This window comes from Alosa pseudoharengus, unplaced genomic scaffold (assembly GCF_046254945.1).
Source record: "Alosa pseudoharengus isolate Yale_2024_CS ecotype anadromous, Long Island Sound unplaced genomic scaffold, YU_APseudo_1.1 YU_APseudo_1.1_scf_15, whole genome shotgun sequence".
Lineage (NCBI taxonomy): Eukaryota > Metazoa > Chordata > Actinopteri > Clupeiformes > Clupeidae > Alosa > Alosa pseudoharengus.
Window position 1 is genome coordinate 14,970,176 of NW_027468620.1, and position 27,552 is coordinate 14,997,727.

At 44.7% G+C, this 27,552-nt stretch overlaps 1 protein-coding gene across 1 annotated transcript in view; it reads right to left on the reverse strand.

Moving 5' to 3' along the window:
- Positions 1 to 79: 79 nt before the first annotated feature.
- Positions 80 to 27,552, reverse strand: part of pdzd8 (PDZ domain containing 8) — a 41,564-nt gene continuing 14,091 nt past the window's right edge. The window contains exons 3-5 of the mRNA XM_076285690.1: positions 22,388 to 22,490; positions 3,969 to 4,131; positions 80 to 3,738 (exon numbers count right to left, since the gene is read on the reverse strand). Of these exons, the coding sequence (XP_076141805.1) occupies positions 1,295 to 3,738; positions 3,969 to 4,131; positions 22,388 to 22,490 (2,710 nt within the window). The 3' untranslated portion in view covers positions 80 to 1,294. The remainder of the gene's footprint in view (positions 3,739 to 3,968; positions 4,132 to 22,387; positions 22,491 to 27,552) is intronic.

Consider the following 27,552-nt stretch of genomic DNA (forward strand, 5'->3'; position numbering starts at 1 on the left):
TCCTCACAGGGGAAAAGCTTAAGGATTCCAAATAACAAAGTACTCCAACTAGGAGGAATCAGACTAACAACAACAAAAGGGTGGCAAAAAGAAAGAGTGAATTTATTATTAATAAAGTAAATAAATAATCAATATTGGTTTGTGATTTTCAGTTGTTTTCATACACACACACACACACATCCAAAACATGTAACAGACAAAAAAAAACCTAACAAACATAAATATCACAATGGCTTCATGATCACATACTATCCATTTTGGCCTTAATGATAAATAAATCAGAGATAAGTGAACCAATGGTCCCCCAAAAACAATAAGTGTAATAAGTACTTATAACCCCTTCAATAATTATAAACGTGGTTCCCTTGCAGCTTCATTGACAGATAAAGAGAAAGACAGGGAGAGAGAGGCAGACAAAGTTAAAAACAAGAACAAACAAAAAAGAATAAGATTTTTTAAAAGACTGCCTACAACACACTATAATTAAAAGTTCTGACAATTTGATTAAAAAAAAAAAACAGTGACAATGATGCATTTAAACATACCGAACATGAAAAAAATATTAGTAAATTATAAGTAAACATTCTCAATCTTTCCTCTTGTTTAATGTTATGTCTTATTCTGTAAATTATGCAAGTGAGTGAGTGTATGAGTGTGAGTGTGTGTGTGTGTGTGTCTGTCTGGGTTTACGGGGGCTTGTTACTCACTCAAGCCAAAGAGAGGTTCTGACATTAGTGGACTTGACTGACTCTAAAGGTAACTCACCACTGAACCAGACGACACAGTATGGCCACCAGGTCCTCACTTGCTAACATCCGATTTCACAGCTAGAGCGCAGAACGAGCACAACGTTCACCTGATTGAGTGATATGATGGTGTGGGATCTTCCGTGATGTCACAGCAGAGGAAAACCAGGACATCTGGTCATTGTCACATCAGCCCCAGACTGCCTGAACGCTCAGATCAAAGGCACCCAACAGCAGGGAGAAGGGGACACTGACTTGATTGATTGTAGGGACTACTTTGGACAGTCAGTGGCGATTCTATTCTTCCGTTCTAAAAAAATAATTGATATCTTTTGATGGCCTGGTTTTCTGACATGGTCCACAGGACATAGACCACATTAAACAACAGCCTACACATACATTTGAACAAGCTCTTTCAGTGAGTTACAAGCCCCCAGCCAATGACACAACTACCTCCACCTTACATCACTGCCCCCTTCTCTGCCTCATCTCCGAGGGTGAGGGGGAGGGGGGGCTCACTGGTGGGGGGGCACATATCCCTTCCCTCTCTAAGGTAGTGCCTCCACACAGATCTGCTCATCTGTGATTTCATCCATGGCATCTATGGGGCTGCAGATGTCGCTGTCGTAAACCTCGGCCCCAATGAGCGCGTCGTCGTCCTCCTCCAGTACCCCCTCCAGGCCCTTGGCCTTGGTGAAGCCGTGCGGCTCGGACGGTGACGTGCTCTCCACCGACTCCAGGTCTTCGATGCCGGCGCGGTAGTGGATCATGAGCAGCGTGAGGGCCTGGAGGCGCTCGCCGGACTTGGCCAGCGCAGCGGCCAGCAGGCCCTTCCGGCGGGCGTCGGCGGTGGCCTCGCGCTCCTCCTGCAGCAGGGCGTTGTTGTGCTCCAGCTCCTGGTCGATCTCCTGCTGCAGCTTGTCCAGCATGAGCTCCAGCTTCTGCGAGCGCTCGTCGGTGGGCAGGCCGCGGTACAGGTCGCGGCCGATCTCCTTGACGGCGATGAACACGCTGTCGTCCAGGCCGCCTTCCTTGCGCGCCAGCTTGCCGCCGCCCGCGGCGGCGTGCTTGGACGGACTGGCCCCGGCGTACGTCTCCGTGTCGCTGCTCTCGTTGTCCGACGTGTTGGGCGTGTGCTTGGGCGAGGGCTCGGCCGCGCTGGCTGCCCCGGCGCCAACCCCCGCCGCCACCCCAGCGGTCACCGCCGCCTCGGCCACCTGCTCCGCCAGCCGGGCCTTGGGGACCTGCCGCAGGCTGAGCAGGCGCGAGCTGGTGTTGAGGATGTGCCGCGTGAGCCCCGTGGTGGCCCGGTTGATGGTGGACTTGGCCTCGGGGTCGGCGCCGCGCCGGTCGCCGGACGCCACGCAGTAGGGGTTCTCGGCGAGGCACTTGTCCTGGCACTTCTTGTGGCACACGTAGCTGCACACCATGCACTGCGACGCCGCCTTGGTCCACACCTTGCGCTTGCAGTACTCGCACCAGGTGGGGTTCTGGAACTGTGTGTCCTGGAAGTTGTGGCGCATTTCGCCCATGCCCATGGACGCGTAGCTCAGCTCGTCGCGCGGCATGAACGCTTGCGTCGACTCCATCCGATCCCTCTCGCGCTCCGGGAAGTCGTCCTCCTGCAGGCTGCCCGACCGCTCGCGCTCCCTCTCCGCCGCCCAGGTGGCGCACGCCGCCGGCGGCGGCTCCGGCTCGCCCTCGGCCAGGTAGGTGAAGTTCAGCGTGACGTCGCCGTAGCACAGCTTCTCGTTGAAGCCCTTGTGTGTGGTCAGGCTGCGCAGCGCCGTGCGGCTGACGCTGGCCCGCGGCTCCGGCGGGCCCAGCCGGAACGTGCTCTGGTACTCGGCCGACGCCGTGGACAGGCACTCCAGGGCCACGTGCTCCAGACGCAGGCTGGCATGGCCCAGGCACAGCAAGCAGCCCAGCTTGAAGGGGTCCTTGCACCAGAATGCCACGTTGAGGAAGCGGTGCTGGCTGTCCACCTCGAAGACCACCGAGGCCCTGGACCAGTGTGCCGTCCTCTTGCGGTACATGGTCTCTGAGGACTCCCACAGGCCCTGCTCGTCCAGGCTGTCGCGGTTGCTGGAAGAGTTGCCGGTCGGCTCGGAGGTCTTGTCTTTGGACAAGTCGGGCCTGCTGCCGGTGGACGTGATGGAGATGGTGTCCGGCTCCGGAGGCTTCGTCGAAGGCTTCATCTCGGGGGATTTGATGGGGGATTTCTCAGCAGTGGCGGGCTTGTCTCCGTTTCCGCCGACGCTGCCGGCAGCCGACGGACTTTTCTCAGGACTCTTCTCGGCAGCGGGGGCTCCGTCGGCACCGTCCGGCTGGCTCTGCGTCTCCGGCACCGACGTGACCCTGATGTGGGGCCGCGGAGGGACGGGGGGGCGCGCCGGGGGAGGTGGCGGGGGCACGGTGGGCCGCTGCGGGCCGTCTCCTACTCCTCCGGTGGCGGTGGCACCAGCAGCAGCGGGCGTGTCCAGGGTGATCTTGTGCGAGGGCGAGGGCTTGGGCGACTCTTTGGGCTGAGGTTTGAGCGGGGACTGGAGCCCCACCAGGTTGAGCTTGCGGTTCAGGATGGGCGAGATGGTGCCCAGCGGCTTGGACGCCAGCGTGGCCACTGTCCTCTTGGGGCTTTGGTTTACACTCAGCAGAAAGTCCTCCTTGGCCTCCGCGCTCACACTCGACGAGGCGCTGACCGCAGGGGGCGGTGGCACAGGCGGTTTGGACTCCACGATGAGCTCCTCGAACTCCGAGTCGTTGTCCTTGCTCTCCGAGATGTCCATGGTGGTGATGGTTGCGGGATCCTCCTCATAGCCAGTGGGCTGGGGCAGGAGAGCTGGCTCGTCCAGCGAGGTCAGCGGGTCCTGGGGGGTGGCGACACCTGCGCTGGGGGACTGGTGGCGTACCGGACGCTCATACAGGACCATCACCCGGTCGCCTGACTGCTTCAGGAGCTTAGGGACTTGGACAGACGACGTGACCTTTACACCTAGAATGACCAAGATAGACCCAAGATTATTGTACACTTTCAACTCATACTAATCAAAATTATATGTACCATGATCTAAATCAAACAATTAATTATTGAATTATTATTAATATAATTCAAAGCTGCAACATGAATAATAATGTATTCACTGACAAAATCAACAAAATCACCACAAAAAAAAAAAAAGAACTGTTTTTTGGGTAGCTGACTATATTCCTAAAAGTTCTGACCTCCAATGGCGATGAGCCGGTCTCCTTTCTGCAGGTCAGCCAAGGCGGCAGGGGAGTTGGGGATCACCGTCTCGATGCCCACGTGCACAGCGTCACCTTCACTGGCCGCCACGTGCCTGAATGTCATGCCCCAGCTACCCGATGGCCCTTTCACCACTTCGGTCTGTAACACACATACACACTCATAGTCAGATGAAGTAATGAACAAACTGGATCTTTATACCCAGTGTACTGGTCCACTGGGGTCCACTATCCTACTATTAGTTGGAATGCATCCAACTAGTGGAGAGACAGACAGGGGTTGCTCAGTCAGATGAAGACATTTTTATTCAATCTGAATTGAGTTTAAAACATTATTAAATTTCAAATAAAAATTTCACTCAACAACAGAGACCAAACCCTGGGAACATACCATCAGATGGACAAGCAACTCCGTTGTAAAAGTAATTTTTTCATGTTTTTCATACTTTATTTAGTCACTCTTTTTGACATAACACAACATTCTACAATGAATTTAACATATAACAGCCATCAAGACATTCCAGTAGACTGGAGGATTCCCACTCTTCAAGGGAACAGGCCTGGTCTGGTGACTCTGTGCACAGCTCTGAATGCTCTTTTCCACTACACCCTCCTCGTGTAATGTTCCAATGATGACAAACAATGTATCCACTGCTCAGTTGCTACATCAGGAACGTGTGGGGGCGGCACTTCACATAAAGACACTATAAAAAAACAGCACCATTGATTGTGTGCCAGTGACAGCGCGCCTTCCTCGGAGAGTGTCTCCTTCTCCAGAAAGACACAGTCACGTCCACTTGTTGACTCAGGGCACAGAACAAATGCAACAGAGAGGCGGGAAGACCAGGCCTGTAATTATGCTGCTGAGCAGTCTGCAGCTGCCTCAATCTCTGTCACCATACATACGCGCAACCCCACCCCCTCCCCCCCAAACACACACGCACGCACACACACGCACACACACACACACGTCTCCTACTGCGCACCTGGCCCAGCCGCTGGCTAACCTGCTCGGTTTCCCCGTGAAATCAGATAAAAACACAATGAGGGTGGTGGGGGGGGGGGTGGGGGGGTGGAAACACCTCCATGAAAGAATGAAAGAAAGAAAAAGAAAGAGTGGTAGGGTGAGTGGGCTGGTGGTGTGGTGTGCCTCCTAACACAAAAGGGAGTGAGAGAGAGAAAGAGAAAGAACAGCTGGATGCCGCCTCCACAAAGGCAATGAGAATGTGGCGCTCTCACCTGCACCCAACCCCCTTCATCACCTCCACCTCGACTACCCCCCCCCCCCCCACACACACACCAGTCGTGCCTGTATGGAGCAGCGTGTGGGGTGTTTTCACAGGAGATGGCTCCTGTACTGAAACCCCTTGTATGCAGTTTTCTCCCTCCCTTCATCTCTGCTGAACATGTCAAGTTGTGAGATTGATAAGAAGGGAAGCATGGGCATAGTGTGTGTGTGTGTGTGTGTGTGTGTGTGTGTGTGTGTGTGTGTGTGTGTGTGTGTGTGTGTGTGTGTGTGTGTGTGTGTGTGTACGCATTGTACATTGTTTGGTGGTGGGGAGTTGTCTTGGCTCTTGCCGAGACAGACAGGACCCAGAGCTGTGCAGCAGGAGATGGATGAGCGTAATTTCCCAGCATGTCATTTGTTATAATCCTTCAGGAGGGGCCTGATCAAGTTAACCACAGAGGGAAAAAGGCACAGGAGGCAGGGAGAGTGTGTGTGTGTGTGTGTGTGCAAGATTACAAACAGAGAATACAGGCTGTGTGAGTGTGAGTGTATCTGCTGCCGTTTTTCCAGAGCTTGGCAAAAAAAAAAGATTAAAATAAACTTTTCAGTTCTAGAGGAAAGGAGGGAAGGAGGGAAGGAAGGAGAGGGGGAATGAGGGAGAGAGGGAGGGAGAGAGGGGGACAGAGAGGGGGACAGAGAGAGAGAGAGAGAGAGAGGGGAAAGGAAAGAGAGGGGGAGAGAGAATAAGCAGACACTGCCAATGACAACAGCTGAGAGAGCAAACAAGGTTGGACGGTTTCAGGGCATTTATAGGCCAAGGGATGATTCAAGCACAATAAACAACAAGTTAAAGGAAGTGCTCATTTAAAAACTGTAGTTGGGGAGGTTAACTTAAGAGAATGCAGTATGATGTACCAGGACTAAACAAGGGACCCTGTTCCACTGTTCACAGTACCACTGATTTCATAGAAACTCCAGTCTACTGTATATAATATATATATATATGTAAGGGATAACGGCCGCCGAGGTGTCCTGTTATACGGAATTAATGGACGAGGGCGAGGGGCAAAAAAGGGGAGTTGCCTCCGCCCGAGTCCATTAATTCCGTATAACTGGACACACCTCGAAGGCCGTTATCCAGCTTATCACCCGGTTGCCACTGTAAACACTGGAAACACGCGGTTCTGTTTAAAAAGAAGCTCACTAGTTCAGCTTGTTGTACAACTTTAGCATGGACAGTTAGCTTGTTTACAGTTGATTCCATTGTTGGGAAGCCTGCAACCAAAGATTCTAGAGTGCTGCAACCGTCGTCCTACTATGGTTGTTATAGTTACCATTCATGAGCATTGATATGGAACGGTGTCCTGTTATTCAGAATTAAAGGCCACCCGCCAGCCAATCAGAAAAGAGTATTTCTTCTCTCCGGGTGATAAATATATATAATGTCATTTAGTTGAGTAATGAACTTAATTAAGCACAGTATCGCATACAAAGCAGTGAACATACACTACTGTATGAAGTCCGCCACAGCACTTAAACCAGCATGAAGTGGACTTGACAATTAATTAGCTGCCATAATGTTTTCATTGGGACAATCAGCAATCTGCTAGCATCTGCCTCAAGGGTCTATCCTTCTGTCATTTCCTATGGAGAGGAAACTATGGATGTCTCTACAGATAGCCACGCTCTGCTAACAAGACAGTGGCAATGCTGTCGTCATGGGCATTATTACTAAGAAGCACATACTAATTATATTTATACGTCTTTAAAAAATGCAACTTTCCCACAGTTTTGATCAATTATTGTGGTCAAGACAAATAATGGTAGACATCATACTGTTTGGGTCCAAGAACACATGAACACAGTTTTGCTCTCAGAGATGTCTAGGTAGGGAGTGCGAGCGAATAGAAATGGGAGCTAAATAAGAGTGAATGAGGTGGTCAGAGCCGCTGTGAGAGGCTAAGAGGAGGCGTGATGGGGAGGCTAGAGGTCTCTTTGTCCTGGTTAAAAGAGGGGGAAAGGATGCTATGATCTATGCTTACCTTTCATCTCCCAGCGTCCACTTCTGACAAGTGCTCTGAAACTGGACCAGCGCTCCTGAGCACTAGGGAAGGCCACTGTGTGTGTTTTTATGTTTATGTGTGTGTCTGTGCAAGTGTGTCACAGTAAGAGCAAGTGTTGCATGTATGTGTATTTCTGTGTGTGTGTGTATTTCTGTGTGTCTGTGTATTATGTATTTGTGTGTGTGTGTGTCTGTGTGTGGATGTGTTTGTTTGCAAGGTCATTTTGAATACGTTCAAAATGGCTTGCTATTTTAACGCCATGAGCACGCCTGACAACAGCTGCAGTATGATATGACAGGATGCTGGGGGATGGGGGATAAGAGAGACCCAGGAGACAAAGGTGATTTTGTTTAAATGCAACAGATAAGGCTGAGGAGGAAACCACGTCCATAACAGCCATTTTCAGAGGTGATGCCAAAGCCGTCTTCCTGACACCAACAAGACGGCAACGTTCAGCCACAATTACTGGCAATTTGCAGCAGTAAATGGCAACTAGAGGGCAATTACACCACATACACAGACACACACACACACACACACACACACACACTAAGACAACCACACACATTCACACACAAATACACAAAGAAAAACACACAAATACACACAAATACAGGTGTGTGTGTGTGTGTGTGTGTGTGTCTTCAGCACTTCAACAGGTAAACAGATGTAGGGGTACCTCTTCAGTCCGGACGTGCTACACAAACTCAGACATCAATTTAGACATACAGCTCATCTGTCCAGGCTCTTGAACAGGTGACACAAACAGACACAGTTCCCAGTGGAATATTTCAGGTATTGATCACACTGTCTGTGAAGCTGGAAGACATGGGTATTTTTCAGTACCGTGACACAGTAGCGCAAAAAGTGGGTATGTGCTATATGCGGTCCATAGGGGCGCAGCACCATGGTGGCGCCAAAGCGATGGTAAAAAAATAAAAATAAATAAATAAATAAAAACATAATTGTTTTGGTATTTTCTATATGTAGCTGTTGTTGTGCATTTCTAAATCATTTCTGCATTTCCTCGATGTTATATAACATTTTAGAGGACTAACAGGCTAGAGTAGGTGCCCTATCATAAGATTCCATCATATAATTTTGACATAGAACAGGGAGCGGGGGCGCCGTGAGCGCTGAGCGAACAGGTAGCCTACGAGTAGTGAGTTTTCATCTATGGAAAAAGATGGATAAAGCAGGGGCAGGGGCTAAAAATAGAAAAAGAAAGAGGGAAAAGGAGATGACATGTCAAGGGATGTGACAGCAGTTAAATAATTGGATGGTGAAAGGCAACAGATAAATTTAAAGTGTGATGTCTGTGCTTGGAGGCTTGCAAATATTCATGTTAACAGACTAGCTAGCCTTTGCTAACACAGGGAGTGTTGCAGCCAAATGGGGGTTTACGGCTAGCTTAGAATGTGCAAAACCGAGGTTGCTGAGCTGAAAACTAAAATATAAGGTAGCATGTACAATAAATGACAAGAATCTGGAATATAACTAATGCAATGACTCTGGTTTACCATGGAATCATGCATAGATTTACTTCGTAAATATTCATGTTAATGTTCAAGTTTATCTAGCTCTAATGGCAAGCATCTCACACTTAGAAGAATAACGCAAACAACGCAGAATTTATTTATAGTTTTTATTTAGATAAATTAAATCTAATTATCCAATGTTGTTATTGCATACCCTTCAAAAAATGGGTAGTTGCACCCCTGCCATGACACCCGATTGCTGTGCAGAGCCTGGAGCCTGGACATGTAATGGCGACATCACCCACACACACATCCATAATAATTACAATGCATCAATGCATCAAACACACACACACAGGAATGGGCGGAATACATAAAAATGGATTTTAAAATAAAATACCAAATAAAATACCCTCATTTTAAATATGAATAAATATCAAAATAAACAACAAAATACAGTAGCCAAACCATGTATCAAAATAAATTATGTATTATTTTGTATTTTGAAAAATGCATAAAATCACTTTGCAAATCTACCATCTATCAGCTTCTCTTTTACCAAAAACAGGCAAACTTTGGTGTGCAAGAATGTAGCTGAGCGAGTAACTAGGATTGAGAGTGTGTGTGTGTGTCTGTGTGTGTGTGTGTGTGTGTGTGTGTGTGTGTGTGTGTGTGTGTGTGTGTGTGTGTCGAGACCCCTACAATGCAGGCCATAGGACACACACATGATAATGCCTCTGAGCACACGCAACTTTTTGAAAAGTCTGCCACTGAGACACTGGTGATGAAGCATGTTGATAAATCCAGTAAGGGACAGTAAAAGCTCTCTTGGAGTAGAGAATGAGATGATTGTGTTAAAGGAAGAACAACCTAGGATAATGACTTAAAATTTTCGCTTGGGAGTAAAATTACGTTAACCGGAGGAGTTTTGAGATTGTTTTTTGCATAACAATGAGATGTCTTATAGCTTTTACCACCGGGCATGGAGCCACATCAAAATAAATTGCTATTTTCAAACCACTGGCAAGGCTCAAAATAGCCTTGCACTTTGGTGGTAGTGTGGAGAATATTGTAAACTTTAAAAGTGTACAAAGAGGTTATAATAAGGACTGCAGTGGCGCATTTGACTTCCTGCAGGGTTGCACAGGTCTGGCTGAACATACATGACACATGTTTGTATTGCAAACATGCATACTGTTCCAAAGACATCATGTCCCACATAAGCACTGCATTTTTCATGTCGCATATGATGGTAACTCACATTATGCATTTCAATTCAATCGGATCTCGATTGATGTGCTCACACTGGAAGACAGTCAATAAAAATTTCTGACATGCCAGATTACAAATCAGATAGGACTGGAGCTGGAACGTTGATTATTATGTCTTCTAATCCTGCAACTCATGAGCTTGCTCAAGCTACACCACAAATCGGACAGAGCAGATTCAAAAGTTTGTTGGATGTGACTGATGCTGCACTAAAATTGGGTCAAAATGGCAGAGTCTACCTGACATACATCAACACCAATCAGAGAGGATGTATGAGTCACATTGACGTTTTACAGAAAGTATCTATCTTGAAGTATTTTTCAAAATACAAAAAAAAAACACACCAAAAAAGTATTTTGATACAAAATACAAAGCAATTTCCTTCAACCCAATAAAATCCAAATTCCAAAATACTATTTTGCATTTGAAATTCAAATTTCAATTACACAGATCAGAATTGCTGCCCATCCCTGTACAGCCACATACACAAAGACGACGATGACAAGATTGAGTTGAATGGGTGCAGATTGATATCTCTCTCCTTTGCTAAGGCTTGTGCTTCTCCTCCATTCCACTCTTCACCTACTGAGCAGGGGTGTGCGCTCGGCTTGACTAACGTGGCCTCCTGACGCTAATGCGCACACACACGTCAATGCCAGGCAGCCGATCGAGGAGACAGGCGGGCTTTACAGGACGCTGCTCGCTCGGAGAGAAACGAGTCGTGCGAAAGACGCCAGCGGAGGGAGGGAGGGAGGGGGGGGGGAGAGAGAGAGACAGGGATGGAGAAAAAGGGAGAGAGAGAGAGAGAGAGAGACAGGGAGAGAAAGAGGGCAAACATGCCAAATGTGACAGCGCAAAGGTTGAAGTGGAATGGCTGCTTCACTCTGGAGGCTTTCTGTGTGGGTCTGTGTGTGTCTGTGTGTGTGTGTGTGTGTGTGTGTGTGTGTGTGTGTGTGTGTGTTATGACTGCATATGGAGGGACTTGGAGTGATGAGAATATGCTGGAACAAAGGTCTGTGATATTGTATCTGTATGTTGTGTGTGTGTGTGTGTGTGTAGAACATTATAATTGTTGAGTGGGCATGCTGAGTAAGTGTAAGCTTGTACAGTGCAATGATGACTAGTACACTTTGAAGTGTTTATGTCCATATGCTAGGAGCTATGGGACAAAGGAGTTCATTATTATATTATTTCAGGGACACACGGGGGGGGGGGGGGGGTGTTGAAGGCTGGGTATGGAGAAAGGGAGTCATGGGGAGAATGTATGTATGTGTGGGTGGCTGTCCAGTAGGTGCTGAAAACCATTTATTGAGGCCATTGTGTGTGTGTGTGTGTGTGTGTGTGTGTGTGTGTGTGTGTGTGTGTGCGCACCTGGTTCCTCTCTGATCATCCCCATCCACGCTTCCTCTGGGAAATCAGCATATGAGCACCAACCCTTTTCAGAAGTGCAAATACTGTCCCACACATACACACACACACACACACACACACTGGACACAATAGGGCGCAAGCTTGGAAAGGCCCATACACACACAAATGTAAATTTATTTAAGAACCTGCATCTGATTTGGACCTGTATCTTCACTAATCATTTGGTTCCATGGCAACCTGCTGAATAGGCACTGGGCTTAATGTCACAGTAATGCCAAAGGGCAATTCCACGCAAAACTGTCACATCCACAATGCCATGGTATTTAGTTGGCGTTATGGATGTGACAGTTTTGCGTGGAATTGCCCCAAAAGAGATCAAATATTGGGGCTATTTTTATTAGCCAATTAGCCAGATACATTAACTAGGGAAGGTATCACAGTGTTTCAACTGATTCAACTTGCACAGTTTGCTGGCTCACATGCTAACTCGTTTCTTTTGGTGATATACTATAGTTGGTGATGTGCTACGAAAGCTTTTCTTTACATTTTTGCGGGTTGTCCAACCCAGATCATAGCACGATATAGTGCATAGCCTTGGCAGTATGTTGGAATGACAGGGCTTTTCATCCTTCCTTCAAATGACTATATACACACCATTTAAAAAATAATCTGATAATGACACTATAGCACAAGTTGCGTACAGTCTCTTAACTTGTTTTTATTCCACTGTCCATTTGTCAGTGCCATACAAATGTTCTAAACACAGTGGTAGGCTACATGAGCCAAGGTCTGTGGTTCTAACTACTCAGTAACCACAGTTTGATTTACACATTATGTCAAGAAACCCTAGAATCCACCTTAACAGTCTCTATTTAGAGCTGACAAAAACTGCAACTGGACTACCCTGGACATTTCTAGGAACATCATGTACAATAACTAAGGATGAGAGAACGAGGGGATGAGACAGTGTGTTCCAGCTTACTCAATTCAACATGGTCAACAGGCCCTCCAATGTGATTTGGTCCACTGGTAACTGCTTTAGCTCAAGTTGTGGACAATCAAACTCTCTCTCTCTTCCTTTTCCTCTCTCTCTCTCTCTCTCTCTTTCTCTTTCTCTCTCGGATGCTTATGTAATACCAGTTCGAAGAATTGAAGATTGGAATCCTGTAAATCGGGATCGGAACAAAAATGACCCAGGAGCCAAGATCATGGTTTACATCAAATCTCCATGAAGACTTTGGACTTGCCTTCCTCTTTCCTCCTCTTTGTCGTCACCACACCTCTAAAGCCGTTTTGTTTCCTTATGTGCCATCTTTATCTTAGGCTGAACCAGAGCGACTGTGTAACCTCGTTAACATTGACTGAGAGGCCAGACTGCTTTTGCTGCCTTGTCTCGGTGAGGGGAGAAAACAAACAAGATATGTGTATGTGTGTGTGTGTGTGTGTCAACCTACGTGCTCATCACCCCTACACACACACAAAACACACCACACACACACACCACCATCGATGTAAACAGCCCAATTTCCTGTTCCCTGGCTCTCTGAAAACCCTTCTCTTTCATCCCTGACTGCTTTCGGAGGCCCCCGATGAAAGGTTAATGTGACAAAATTACGAGTATCAAAAGGGATGCGCCATCTTGCGCTGGCGCGAGCTTTACAGCGGCGCACAATCACGCCGCGGCCGCGTCTGGTCTTTGATCCTCCGCAAGAGGGGGACGTCATGGAAAAGTGGACGCACAGGGAGACGGCCGCCACTCACAAACAAGTTGACGTCCGACGCACAGCCCCTCATCTTTCAGACAAAAGCATGTTTGAGAGCAAATATATAGCACGTGTTGGATATGGCACACAGACACAAGGGATGTTGTCTGGGAAATGTTCCGAGTGCGTCACTGGACACCCAGCCTTCTGTTCTTAATTAATTAATGTGAACAAAAACAAAACCTTAAGCAGGTGAAATTAGTCATCATTTCTCATGTTTGCCTCATAAACTAACAAGTCCACACAGACCCAGCCTGATTTTTGTGTGTATATGTGTGCGCATGGGTTGGGGGGTGAGGAGGGTCTCTGGTTCCAGATGAACCAATAGCATTGCAGCTGCTGAGAAAAGGAGCGAATCCGTTTGGCTGCGACCGCTCTGCGCGGTAATCTAATCTAATGGCACATGTCAGATCGATTAGCGTATGGTTATAGGGTACAAGTCCCTTCCAGGCAGGCACACAAGCTATTCGCTGCCACTCCCTATCAGTAGCAGCGCCAGGCAAAAGGGGAAGCTGGGCACAGGCAACTCTTTCTCACTCTTCATTTTTTTCCCCCTATTTTTTACCCCGTTGATGTTGGGGGCTTAGAGATAAAAGTGCCTGAAAGTCTCACTCGTACACAGACAGAATCTTAAATGAATAATGTTCACAATGGAGTCACACTCTAAAGAAAGGACCATTGTAATGTGGTTTTATTATTTTTACGGCTTTTCCATGTGGACAGTTATATGGTTATGCGGACAGTTGCTGGTTCTAGGCGCGTGTGTGTGTGTGTGTGTTTATATCTGTAAGAGCTTGAAGACTCCCAGAACCACAGAAGAGGCATGACTAAGAGTTGGGGGAGTGGGGGTTACTGGTTGACCTATGACCTTTTTAATCTACACTCTCCAACATCATTATGAAAGATGACACGACAATGTGTCATTAAAAAAAAAAAACGACAACAACAACAATAAAACCATGTTGCCATGGATGCATGCTCCCTGAGCATCTTGAGTCTGAAGTATCATCTCTCTATGATAATATGATGCTTCCAGAGACCAGCTGTCTTGGAGGCTTAACGTCTCTGTCCTGTGCGGACGCCACTGCCACAGCTCATCGCACGAGAAGAGTAACATCTTAAGCAGTGAGCAAAGCACTCTGATTGGCTGCCGGGCAGCACAAGTGGTGTCAGGTGTCAGAAGGAAGGATAATGACCTTTAACACATGAGCAATGACATGACGGGCTTCGCTCATAAGTGGCCTTTCCTCGTCTGCCATAACTCAATCACAGCCCTAATCATTCACCAGCCACCGGCTGCTGGCTTAGCATTTCCACCCTCCATCACGTACAATTTTCCAAGCGCTTCATTCAAGGCAAATTAGAGAGAAACACCCAAATTAACCCCCAGTGAACCACATCCGTGGAAGCTAATGGCACTGTGACCTGAGTGAAGATCCATCATGAGTCGGCCAAAATGAAGGCAATCAAGGTCAAACCTGGGTGGTTCAAAACCTGCCTGAAAACTGATGGGAGACCAAAGTTATCACGAGTTATTTGATGGAGCGTCAGTGTGATTACTGATGTACTGATGTGATGTCAGCCATTAAGGTCCAGTTCGCCTCTTTCTTTTTTTAATGTGCTGTGTGTGTCTGTGTATCTGTGTGTGTTCTTTTTCGTGTTGCTCCAATGAGGCTTTTTTGGGTATGGCAGGACGCTTTTTACAACAAAAGAAAGAAAATCCGGCAAAAAAACAGAGAAGGACAAAAGTGGTTGTTATGGTAACAGAGTCATTTGAGAAACAAGGTGCTCTTGTCCCTCTCTAATTTGTCCCCATCATGACATAGATGGACCCTGTGGGTTCTTGCTCTCGCTCTTCCCATCTCTTTCTCTCGCTCTCACTTCCCATCTCTCCGTCTCTCTCTCCCACTCTCCACAGATTCATGCTCTTTATCCTTCACCACACAATTTTTCCCTTTTTCTTAATTTCACCTATTAATTTGCAACCTCAAAAAGAAACCAAATTTCTCAGCATTGTTGTGTTTTGTGACACATTCCTTTCAATGTAGCACGCACGCACGCAGGCACGCACACGTTACTCATTAGAACTCAGTGGAGACAAGTCTCAATTCAGTGGTTGACAGATGAAGACCCATTCTTATCACACTGACATTTTGCTTCCCTACTTTGGTCCTTTTTGACTAAAAGCTGTCAATCTACTTGTCAGATTGGTTACGGTCTCAGGCCTGCCCCTCAGTGGCTCTCAGACACTTTGAGATGCTGCTCACTGCCGCTCGGCCACACTCGGTTTTAGAAAACGTTAATAACTTCCATTCTGCCGAATATTATGATCAAGGAATGGCATTTGCTTTGAGGCGCAGCCAGGGTAAGGAGAGAAGAGAAGATGCGAAGGCAAGGATGTCATACTGTCCATCATCGAAGTAGATATAGCAAAGTAGTAAAGATGGGGCGGCACAACAAATATGCACGTACGCACACACAAAGAAATACTCTGCCATCAGTTCAGACAATTCCCTCCAGCTTCCCCTCACAAGCTCTGTTTCAGATCCCATTTTACATTCATCAGTCTGTTTTATGATGGGAGTCGGAGCCCTGCTGTGTTTCCTGCTACGTACAAAGTAATAAAATACCAAAAATGTGATTTAGCGTCAATAAACATCACCGTGGATTCAACAAAGCATTGGGAGCATAAACAGATGGCCACTCCAACTAAATCTGATACTCTGAAAATATTGTGTGCATGCACACAGAAAACAGCTTGTGCCACAATCTTTTTTTCTTTTTCAATATTTATTTGACTTAATTTTATTTCATTTTCATTGTCTTCATAACATTCTTTTAATGAACTGAAACATTTCCTTTTAAATAGTCCCTTTTCCCCAATGCCATCAGAGGTCAATTCAGACACAATCAAATACACAACTCAGCTAGCTATCCAGTAATATTCATTACTTATAATGAGATGCAGACTAAAAACGTGAGAATTTTTAATAGATAAGATAAGTGGCAGGCTGCCATGATATCCAGACATGCCTTTAGCCATGTCGTGTGTGTGTGTGTGTGTGTGTGTGTGTGTGTGTGTGTCAGAGTGCGGAGATTCTGTGTTTGCACCTCAATTCTGATGCTCTTTGACAGTTCATACACAACCCTAAGGCACTGCATCTGACCATGCGTGCGGTGTCTGAGCAGTATTGGCATTTTTCAGTGACGTGTGGACAGATAAAAATAAATAAATAAATAAATAAAACAACCATTAAGACTCTAGATGGGGAATGGTGGGAGATCATTATGGCGTTAACGAGGGAGACGCAGTCGCCGCATCAAAGCAGTCGCTCTTAACGGGTGACGACAGGAAGTGGGTAATCGGTCCTCACGGCGCTCCCATCACGCTCCCCACACACCCGCAAGCCACCGTCACCAGCCGCGGTCATCTTCTGATCAAGACAATTAATCGATTAGAGCAACCTGTTGGTGGACTGCTCCTGAATGCATCCATACAGACGCTGACCCCTCACCTGACCTGGCCCTGATTTGACTGACCACGAACACTGTGAAGGACAGGACACTATGAAGGACAGGACATAACTTACTGCACTGCTGCATGGATGCAACTGATGCCTAGAAAAAGCAGACAATGTTGTAATTTTCTTCAGCCGTTAATTTCTCAGCTTGCTAAGTTTGCGTGGTTTAGTCAAGCGGAAGGCTTTCCCTTGCTCCAGGTTCCAATAAATATGGTCCAATGAGAACAAGAGCAAACATGCATTTGCATGCAAAATATGGGCTCAAGTAATAATAAGGGACAAAGATGGGTTGAAATGATTTGACTTATTGATCATAACTGGTCATAGTAGGAGGGGATTTAGCGCTGCAGGACCAATGACCAATTCCTCCCTAGACAATTGAGCATGTTCATGGTATTTTATGGCAGCCAAGTCCCTGAGAAATATGCTGACAGGCCCTCTGATGACATATGCCTGACCATGCTCACCAACACAGAGGCTAATGAAACCCACATGCGCACACACACACACACACACACGCACACACAATCTGCAGTGACTATGGAACATCAAACACAGACTTCCGACGGGGTCATGAAAGAGGGACAGAGGAAAGATAGACAGACAGCAGCAAAGACTGTGAGAGAGAGGAAAAGAGAGAGAAAGAGAGAGAGAGAGAAGGGAAAACCATAACATAAATAGAAAGAAAAAGTGAGAGAGAGAGAGAGAGAGAGAGAGAGAGAGAGAGAGAGAGTGTGTGTTTGTGTGTGTGTGTGTGTGTGTGTGTGTGTGTGTGTGTGTGTGTGTGTGTGTGTGTGTGTGTGTGTGAGAGAGAGAGAGAGAGGGTAAGAGAGAAACAGAGAGAGAGAGAGGAAGACTATAACACAAACAGAAAGAAAAAGTGAGTAAGAGAGAGAGAGAGAGAGAGAGAGAGAGAGAGAGAGAGAGGGAGAGAGAGAGAGTGTGTGTGTGTGTGTGTGTGTGTGTGTGTGTGTGAGAGAGAGTGAGAGAGGAAGAGAGAGAGAAGGGAAAACCATAACATAAACAGAAAGAAAAAGTGAGTGAGAGAGAGAGAGAGAGAGTGTGTGTGTGTGTGTGTGTGTGTGAGAGTGAGAGAGGGAGAGAGAGAGAAGGGAAAACCATAACACAAACAGAAAGAAAGAGTAAGAGAGAGAGAGTGTGAGAGTGTGTGTGTGAGTGTGAGTGTGAGAGAGAGAGAGAGAGAGAGAGAGAGAGAGAGAGAGAGAGAGGAAAACCATAACACAAACAGACATGCACATGCAGGCTTTCACAGTGCGAGTGACTCCATCTCAGCAGTGGTCTCTCAGTGTTGCACTATTCCCATGACCAGTGGCCGAGTGTAGCCCCGGACCACCCCGGTGTATAGACAGCAGGGACAGGAGCAAGCAGCGCGGCAGAGGCAGGGCTCCCACCCAGACCCTGGCCCCTCTTAGAAGTCAATGCGAGCCCCCGAGAACAACAAAACAACTAGGAGAGATGTTCCCAGCCCACACTGTCAGGGAAGTGAAGAATGTGTATACAAATGCACACGCACGCACACACACACACACACACAAAGAAAATAATGTTATCATAGTCTTATTACACCATTCCGATTGCAACAGGAAGCAACAAGAAACAATGTACAACAATATAATGGATGTAGTGTGTGCCACAGCACAAGGGAGAGGGAAAGATGGAGAGAGGGATGCACGATAGTGAGAAAGATAGATAGAGTGTGTGTGCAAGTGTGCAATAGAGAGAGATGAGAGCTTGAAGAACAGCTAATGGCTACTTGAAGAGGAGAGTTCTCCTTGCCGCTCACCTTTTACATAGTGCCCTTCAGACGCTGAAAGATAAACCCTAGTGTACGTGCATTGATATCTTTGCTCAGTCCATTTGTGGAACAAGGCCAAGCATGTGTCCATAACATTAAGTCATTACTCCCGACTGGCTACACATAGACATAGAGTGCACTATTTAATGATCAATACCCAATGCAGGATCACGAGCGCATCCACTTGTGCCTCTGTGTTTAGAACCTAATATCTAACTACAGTCAAAGCTACAGATGGAGGCCTTCACTGGGGATATACTTTTGAAAAACACATAAGTGCTAATAGGACGATAATCCTTGACCAAAAAAAGGAGAGTGAGAAAGAGAGGATGATTGAAGGAAGGTAGGGCGAGAGATGCTGAGAGAAAGAGGGAAAAAGGGGGTGAGAAAGATCAAGCGGGGAGGGGTTGTTTCAGTGTTGCAGAAGTGGAACAGCAAGAAATAAGATAAAATACGAAAATCCATTTACATGGACGCATGTGTGTCGGCAGTGATTCGGAGAGTGAGTCCTCGAAAAGCAGTCCCACATATGTGGGGAGGAAGAGGGGGTTAAAGATGGAGAGCGAAAAGGAGAGCGTGAATGAGTGCAAAAGAGAAAGTGACCTTTTCTAGATGGTATCTGCTGTAATCCGGGGTTTGGAGTCTGGCTGAGTATGTGGTCTGGAGAAGTCTGATAATACGACGGAAATGCCAGGTCTGATCGGAGTTTCAATGCATATCAACGCATCCTAAATTACAGTAGGCTCAGGCACGCATATGCACACACACACACACACACACACACACACGCATACGCACGCACACACACACACAAACACACACACGCCTAAGGCCAGCATGAAGCAAAAGTCGTCCTCAGATAAATTCTGCGAATACTCAAAAGGTGGATCGTGTTCATGAACGTTGGCTACTGACAATCGCAATTTGATTTTTATTGATGCAATAACCATTCGCATGTGATTACCCTAACATGCCTGATTCTATCACAACAGGAGAGTCACAGGAATTAGTGTAACATCGGAAATGCCTAATTGAGTGTGACATTTAATATCTCAACAGATGTTTGTCACCAGCTCTCCTGTGCTGGTCCACAAATGTTAATCATTTCTGATTACCTTAATTGCACACAATTGCTTCCTGCAATAGAACTGCACTAAAAATGCCAAGCAAAACTGATAAGATAGAAACAAAGAAACAGGGAAAACTCTGCATTACCCAAGTTCCTTCATCAAAGCCAATCAAAACTCTTTTGCAGGATACAGACCACTCTTTAAAAACAAAGATTAGGTCTTATCCATAAGAAAAGGTCATTGTGGTTGAAATCAGCAGAGCTCAAATACACACAGAGTGCTTTCCATTTGAGGTTATTTCCTATAGAGTACAAAACACCTGTACATACGGTGAGGGAAATAAGTATTGAACACGGTAACATTTCTTTCAGTCAATATATTTCCAATGAGGAAAATATCAGGCAGCCTACCGAGACACCTGCCCCAATCGGTGGCATTGGACCATTAAACCACACAATGATCCAAAACATACAGCCAAACAAGGCAATAAATGGTTAACAGAGAACAATATCAACATTTTAGAGTGGCCCAGCCAGAGTCCAGACCTCAATCCTTCAAAAAAGTGAGCATAAGGCCAGAGTGATGGCAAATAATAATCGTTCCTGCCTCAAAACCTGGATTGCCGATAAAAAGGTACAGTCTAGAATCACTGTGGAGACATGTAGAGGCTTGGTAGGTACCGGTATTATAAGAACCATTTTGAGAGCTGTGAATGCAAATAAAGATGTTTCCATTGATTATTTACACTGTAAAACACTGATGAAGGCCATCAGGCCGAAACGTTTGTTCGTTAACCCCTGTTGCTAAATGGATTAAAAGCAAGAAAGAAAAGATTTTTGGAGTGCGACCATTCTGTGATTTTCATTGATTATTTAAAAAGGGTATGAATCATTTCGAACATGCCATTTTTCATACAAATGTTAAAAAGAAGATGAAAACGCTTCTTCTTTTTCTATTCCATGTTTCTACTACATTGTCTTACAACCTTGTCATGTGGCAGTGTCATTTTCAGTCAGAACAAACATATCGGTCAAAAGAAAATTACCACATTAAATCAAGATTTGCTAAGGGTATGAATAATTTTGTTCCTTACTGTATGTCATTGTATCATTGAAGTAATTTGCTGAATTATTATTTGGATGTTTCACTTCATTATTCAAAGTATGCTATCTCAATCTGGCAATAGTTAATTAAACAGACCAACAAAACTGACAACAGTTCAAGTTCATGAGAACGCGACCTCGACCGGTTTTATTATTGTAGGCTGCTCGCTGCTTTATTAGTAGCCTATATTTCCACCCTCTGTTTCCTATATAAGATATACCATTTTGATAGTATATAGGCTAATGTGCAAACTAATGCATTTTTGCAAGTTCCAATTATATATGGTGCTATCGCTTGCTAAAAAACGGAACGACCTCGAAGTCTATGGCACCCAAACTTAAATCAGGTATAGGCCTAGTTGTGTACTTTCTCTTTTAACTATTTTATCTTAGTCCACTCTCTTCCGTTATACAGTACAGTAATTTCCTGTTATTATATATTAATACCATATTAACTGCCCCCGTGTATTAACCTCATAACTGAAGACATTTTGCAAAATCAATGTATAAACCGCGGCTAATAATTGAGAAATTACGGTAAGTGCTTTTAGATTACGAAAATATTAGGTGCATGAGGAGCAGTCGAAATGCAAGCGCACAGGAGTGCGCACAAGAAAGTATTGTCACTTATTTTACAACATAGGCTACAAAACGCATAAATAGACAACGTCAGTTAGGTAACATTATTTCCAACCATGACCTATCCACAGAATGTATTATAGTATTTCAATGCATGGCTAACACATATGAAACTATTCAGATGCACAGCAATATTGAGATCTCAAAGGCTACTGTAATCTCATCTGAAGCATTACATCTGCATTATATCTGAAGCTATAGTCTCCTCTGCACCGTACCTTACATGTTATTCTATTGCTGTAGCTGTAGTTCTGTAGCTTAAATGTTAAAATGCTTAAGTGTTATTCTATAGCTATAAGTCCCCTTGGATAAATGCATCTGCCAAATTAATAAATGTAAAGGTAAATGTAAATATATCGCCGCCACACTCGCAACCGGTGACTGACCCGGCTAATAGAGCTAGCAATATCTTGGCCATCTTTGCCAAGAATACCACTGGCAACAAGACAAAGAAACACTTTCACTACATAGTAGGGGTGTAAATATTAATCGATTCGTATCGATGCATCGATTATGCAGCCGGTGATTCAATGCATCAATTCGTCCGCAAGAGTATCGATTAATGTGTTTATTTTGCCGCCTGTTTGTTTGCCTATCTATTTTCAGCATCAGCTCCGACCTTTCTTTTTCTGTCTATGGCTCCGATGTAAGCGCACTACCTACTCCTAAGCTGCGGGTGGGTTTTGCAAAGACATGCAAAGACATGAGGCTGTATAACGAAGGCTTTAGATACCTGCTCCTACATTCCGAACTTTTGTTGATTTATTTGAAACTTCATAGATATCATGTAAAAATATTGAGTATTGAATCGTATCGAATCGTATCGTGGGGAATTCTGAAGTATCGAAAATAATCGAATCATTGGCTTAAGAAATCGATATTGTATCGAATCGTCATGAAGACTCCGATTTACACCCCTACTACATAGGTAGCCAGCTTACTTAATTGATGTGAAGTTATAGATTCCTCAGCATCCAGTCAGGATAAGAAGGAAGATGTTTGGCTGTGTATACTGAACCTTGGGGGAATGTTGGCTTTGCTGCAATGACCGGAAACAGGGAAGGGGAAAGGACTGACCGTTTTGATGGAGCTGCGCGTCTTCTCCTTCCATTCCCTCTCACTTAGCTCAAAGGTGCAGTGGACGTACGTCTCCCTGTCGTATGAGCCCAAGATGAAGAGTCTGAGGGGGGAAGAGGAATTCAAAGAGTTGAAGCAATCAATTATTTCTGCCAATATCCAATGAACAGCCATGAATTACAACATAGTGAAGGCTCAAGTACGGAATTTACACTCAAATGGGCTTGGCTTCAGAAAGGCTATTAAGAAGCACAATTCCTGGTCACCACACTATACCAGATACAACATCACACCAAAATGAAATTATGTATTGTATGTGTATGTATGAAATTATATATCTTCTGGTGTGCCCAACGATGGCAACACAATCAATAAGTACTACTCTGACCATTTGTGCTCCTCATAGATCATAGACTTTACATACATTACAAACGGATTTATTGCTAAAGAAAAGTATGATAACAGGTCTTATACATAACGACTGAGAGTATGGCAAAAACGCCAAGGAGCATCTGTCATAGCCTACACCATCTCTGAGGCATTGTCAACCAAATGTGGCGACAGACTTTGCTGCCCCCTGGTGTCGTATTGTGGCAAAACACACTATGCCCAGCAAATCATGGCTCTATTGTAGTCAGTGCTAGTAGTGTTGATACCTATTGCAAATAAAAAAAAATGTAAATGTTCAACCTAACAACCTAAACGCTTATATGATGCATTTGAGCAGAGACTAGAAACAGGAAAAGCAAACATACATGAGATTAGAGAGAATCAGTCACTGAAATATTAATTAAACGCCAATGTTTTGGGGAAAAGCTGTTCAGTAACATTAGGCACTGTCAGTTTGTTTGTGCCAGTTGTGTAGTCTATGTCAGTGTTTCTCAAAGTGTGGTCCGCAGACATGGTAAAATATAATATAGGATGTGTTGTTTGCAATATTGAATTGACTTGTATGTGAATCCAAACACTTCTGCAAGACTGCCTATGTAAGCTATACCAGTTAAATCATATGAATCCTCTGACACAATAAGCATGGTGCAAAGTCAATAACCAAGGTGGTTCAGTGAGTAGGCCTATTGTGTAATATGCTGTTGAAGTAGGTCTACTGTTTTTTTATTTAAGCTAGGTGGTCCGTGATTTTTTTTATTGGTTAAGTGGTCCTTGGTCTGAAAAAGTTTGAGAAACACTGGTCTACGTGATACGCAGGACTACGCAGTATACCTACTTAAAAAGGATCACCATCTCAGTATACCCACTTAAAATAGGCAAGGATACGTATTAACATTTGGGGTTGATCACAGTATACCCACTAGCTAACTAGACTACACCACTGGTCTGTACCCTCTGGCAGCTATGCTTTCTCTCTATGAATACCTCTTTCTTTGTTTGCGCCTACCCTTACAATACTTTGGATCTATTGGGACCAATACTGGGGTTAAAGATACAGTGAGTATTAGATAATGAACTGAAGATACTGGACCAGGGGTTCCCAACCTTTTTTGGCAGGCGACCCTATTTTGATATCACAAAACGTTGGCGACCCCAATCATTCACAACATGTGTGAGAGAGAGCGCATCTCATCTCTGCTGTAACATCTAGTTGAGAGCGGTATTTTGCACAAATGTCCTAACAAGCTAATTTGTTTGTTTGCCTAACTCACCTGGTTGTTTTGCTACTTTGTTTGGAACATTGATCAAGCATCATCACCCATGATGATCTCATGGATGTCTAAGTTTATTTTTACATAGCTAGATTGTAATTAATGATCTGATTAATTACTGAACTTGGATATAATGAGTTTTCATATTTTTTTATTTAATGTATATATTTTTATGTAATGTACAGGTCAATTGTAAGATACCCAATATCTCAGCCGACCCCATTTGAATTTAAGGAGACCCCAAGGTTGGTGTACGATGTACTAGACCAGCGGTTCCTAAACATTTTTCCTACGTAACACCACCTACATCCTGACTTGGCTCGCGTACACCCACCATCCGACACATAAAAAACGTAACGCATTCTATATTTAATTAGCCACCCTACATGATAACAAATAAAGAAATTAAATTGTGCAACTGGTCTATGAGCTCTCACACTGAAAAAACAGTGTGGAGAACAACATTTTGAAACACACAAAAACAAAGAGAACATAAGCTTAAGATTTTTTTAAAAATCATTTAACACCTTTCCGACATTACTCTTTTCAGCTCACGTACCCCCTAGTGGAAGATTGCGTACCACCAGTGGCACACGTAACGCAGTTTGGGATTCCCTGTATTTGACTACTTAGACTCTTCAATTAGAATGCTCTCAGGAGATAAAATCTAATTGCTATTGCATAAGGTCTTCACTAATACTATACACATGTTAATAAAGGACACATCAGACATAATCTTTCTGTATTATTAGTATGGTGGTCACTCTATCCCAATAAAGTTTTGTCCTCAAATCCAAACGATTGCCTGGTGTGGTGGCTCCCTCTAGTGAGAGCAAGCAGTAATGCACTGGTGCTATGCAGGCTTTAAACCTCTTAGAACGACACATTGTTATTACAAATGGCCTTTTTGACAATTACCCAGTTTCCTTTTGACAAAACAGCTTTAAAGGGTAAGGGTTTTAATTACGATTTATGTTACTGGGGGAAAAAATTGCAATTGACTTCTCTGGAAGTGTAAAATGGTTACTGACTAGGGAACCTATTTGGCAAAAAAAAAGGATTGTGTCAGGAGGGCCAAATCCTTTTACAAATTTGCAAAAGGCTTACTGCAAAGCTTAAGCTATTTCCCACCTCCAACAACTCTTCTAGGCCAAGATTAACCAATGCCTGCAGGTGTGACAAGTTTATGCAGCAACAGGGGTAATTTTCACTGTTAGAATGCAGGTTAGACTGTAGGCTTTTTCTGCACCAAATAAAAGCATTTTTATGCACTTTCCCTAAATACCCTGAAGCTCTTCTATCCATATCCTTGCCAGAAAACCAGCAGTGTGAGGGCAAGATGCCAAGTGCTTCAACTACCTGACAGAGAAATACCACGTTTCTGACAGGGGTGCACCTGTCGGCAAATGGGCCACATGGTTGTGGAACAGATGTGCACACAGAGAGAGAGAGAGAGAGAGAGAGAGAGAGAGAGAGAGAGAGAGAGAGAGAGAGAGAGAGAGAGAGAGAGAGAGAGAGAGAGAGAGAGAGAGAGAGAGAGAGAGAGAGAGAGAGAGAGAGAGAGAGAGAGAAATGGAAGGCAAGAGAGAGGGGCTGGAAAAAAATGGAGCTCACTCATTGCAGTGAAATAAAATGGGGATTTATTCACAGGCCCTTGGAGTTGGAGTTGCATGCTCCAGGTCCTCGCGTTATTACAGGCAGACCATGTGCATAATTCATGAAGGCGCTGTGTCTGAATAGAGCCCAGGCTCCAATAGCCATCCACTGCACTGACCAAACAATAGCTGGGCTTGGCTCCCTTGGTCTAGTGTTTCCACTGTGGCCACAGGCAAAATGCTTCAATTGTTTTTTGTTTGGACATTTTTAGGCCTGTAATATTGGCAACACTCCATCAGCAAGGTGACAAGATATGTTGCCATGCATATTCTGTTCTAAACAAAAGATGGCAACGTTAAACAAACAAAAAAAAAATGTATTGAGTGCATATGTATTGAGTACATAAATTGGAATATTCCTACTTTTCCTATATACTTTATATACCTATATTTGTGGTATACAAACAATTACTGAAAAACAACAAGTATGCGTAACAGCAATGCCATCTGCATCATTGCTACTGGCAATACAACTCCATTCTATTAGGTGACTGGCTGACATGCAACAAAGTAATACTGTGAATCTGTGTGTGCAGGAAATAGACAGAGAAAAGAGATGAGAAGAGAGGATGATAGCGGACAAATAAGGTAACCAAGTGATATTGCTGAAGGTAAGCCGATCTGTGCCATGAATTTTTATTGAAAAAAATCGGAATGCCTCAAAGCAGGAACAGACTGTGCATGCATAAACCCGCACACACACACACACACACACACACACACACACACACACACACACACACACACACACACACACACACACACACACACACACACACACACACACACACACACACACACACACACACACACACACACACACACACACACACACACACACGCTTCTACTGGGGAAATTCAGGAACAGGTTCGGTTTTTTTAGTGGTGCAGGATAAGTTGGGTTGACTTTTTGAGGACATTTTCATGATAAGTTTGTTTACCCGAATAAATCTGCATGCTATCGATCATAGCTCGATCTACTTCCTATCCATCACAGCATTTGTCAGTCACCTATCTGAATCACCTGCTGGAGTTTCCGGACTTCAGCTTAATATACTCACTACCATTCAAGAAGTTATCATGGCATTTCAGTTGCAGTTGGCGATGCAGTTGCAATTTCTGATATTCAATATTTGATAGCTGATATCCGAGCTCAACAGCGTGAGCGTGTGTATTAACACTTGAGAGAAAATGGAATTGAACATTATGTCCAATACTTTAATATGTTGGTTTAATGTGCAGCATTGGGCCCAATATTCAGTATGTGGTTTAATGTTCGGCATTTCTCACTAGTGGGTCACTTTGACACTAAAAGTATGATTCTACGTCTGCATCATGACCCTGTGTGACACCTGTACTGTTCTTTTAAACATGATAATGTAAGGCGCCAGAGTGGATATCACTTGTTGTTGTCTATTCTGCGTCAACAGTCATTTTCGCCATTGATTAAGGTAGACTGAATGTCTCCTGGCGTTGCCACAGTCACTGTATGATTATCTATTTCTTTTTGTCGGGTACTTAAACCCTGGATGATTCTGTGTCAAGTCAGAGACGCATATTCTGGAGTACGCTGTGCTACGAGTGTGCCTCTCTCCTGTATACAGCCTAATAAACCTTGCATCTTGATTTGTACTTTTTCGTGACTGGATCTCATATTTCACTTTGGTATACAATATTTTTACCAACACACTGAAGCACTTTGGCACAAACACTGAATGGACAGGACTGCACTTTTCTAACACTTTTTGACAAAAAAAGTGTTTGGAAAGAATTAGGGTCATGTACTGTACCTTTAAACACAATCAATGGCATCTCATATATGCTGTGGTTTGTTTATCTGGTTTGTTTG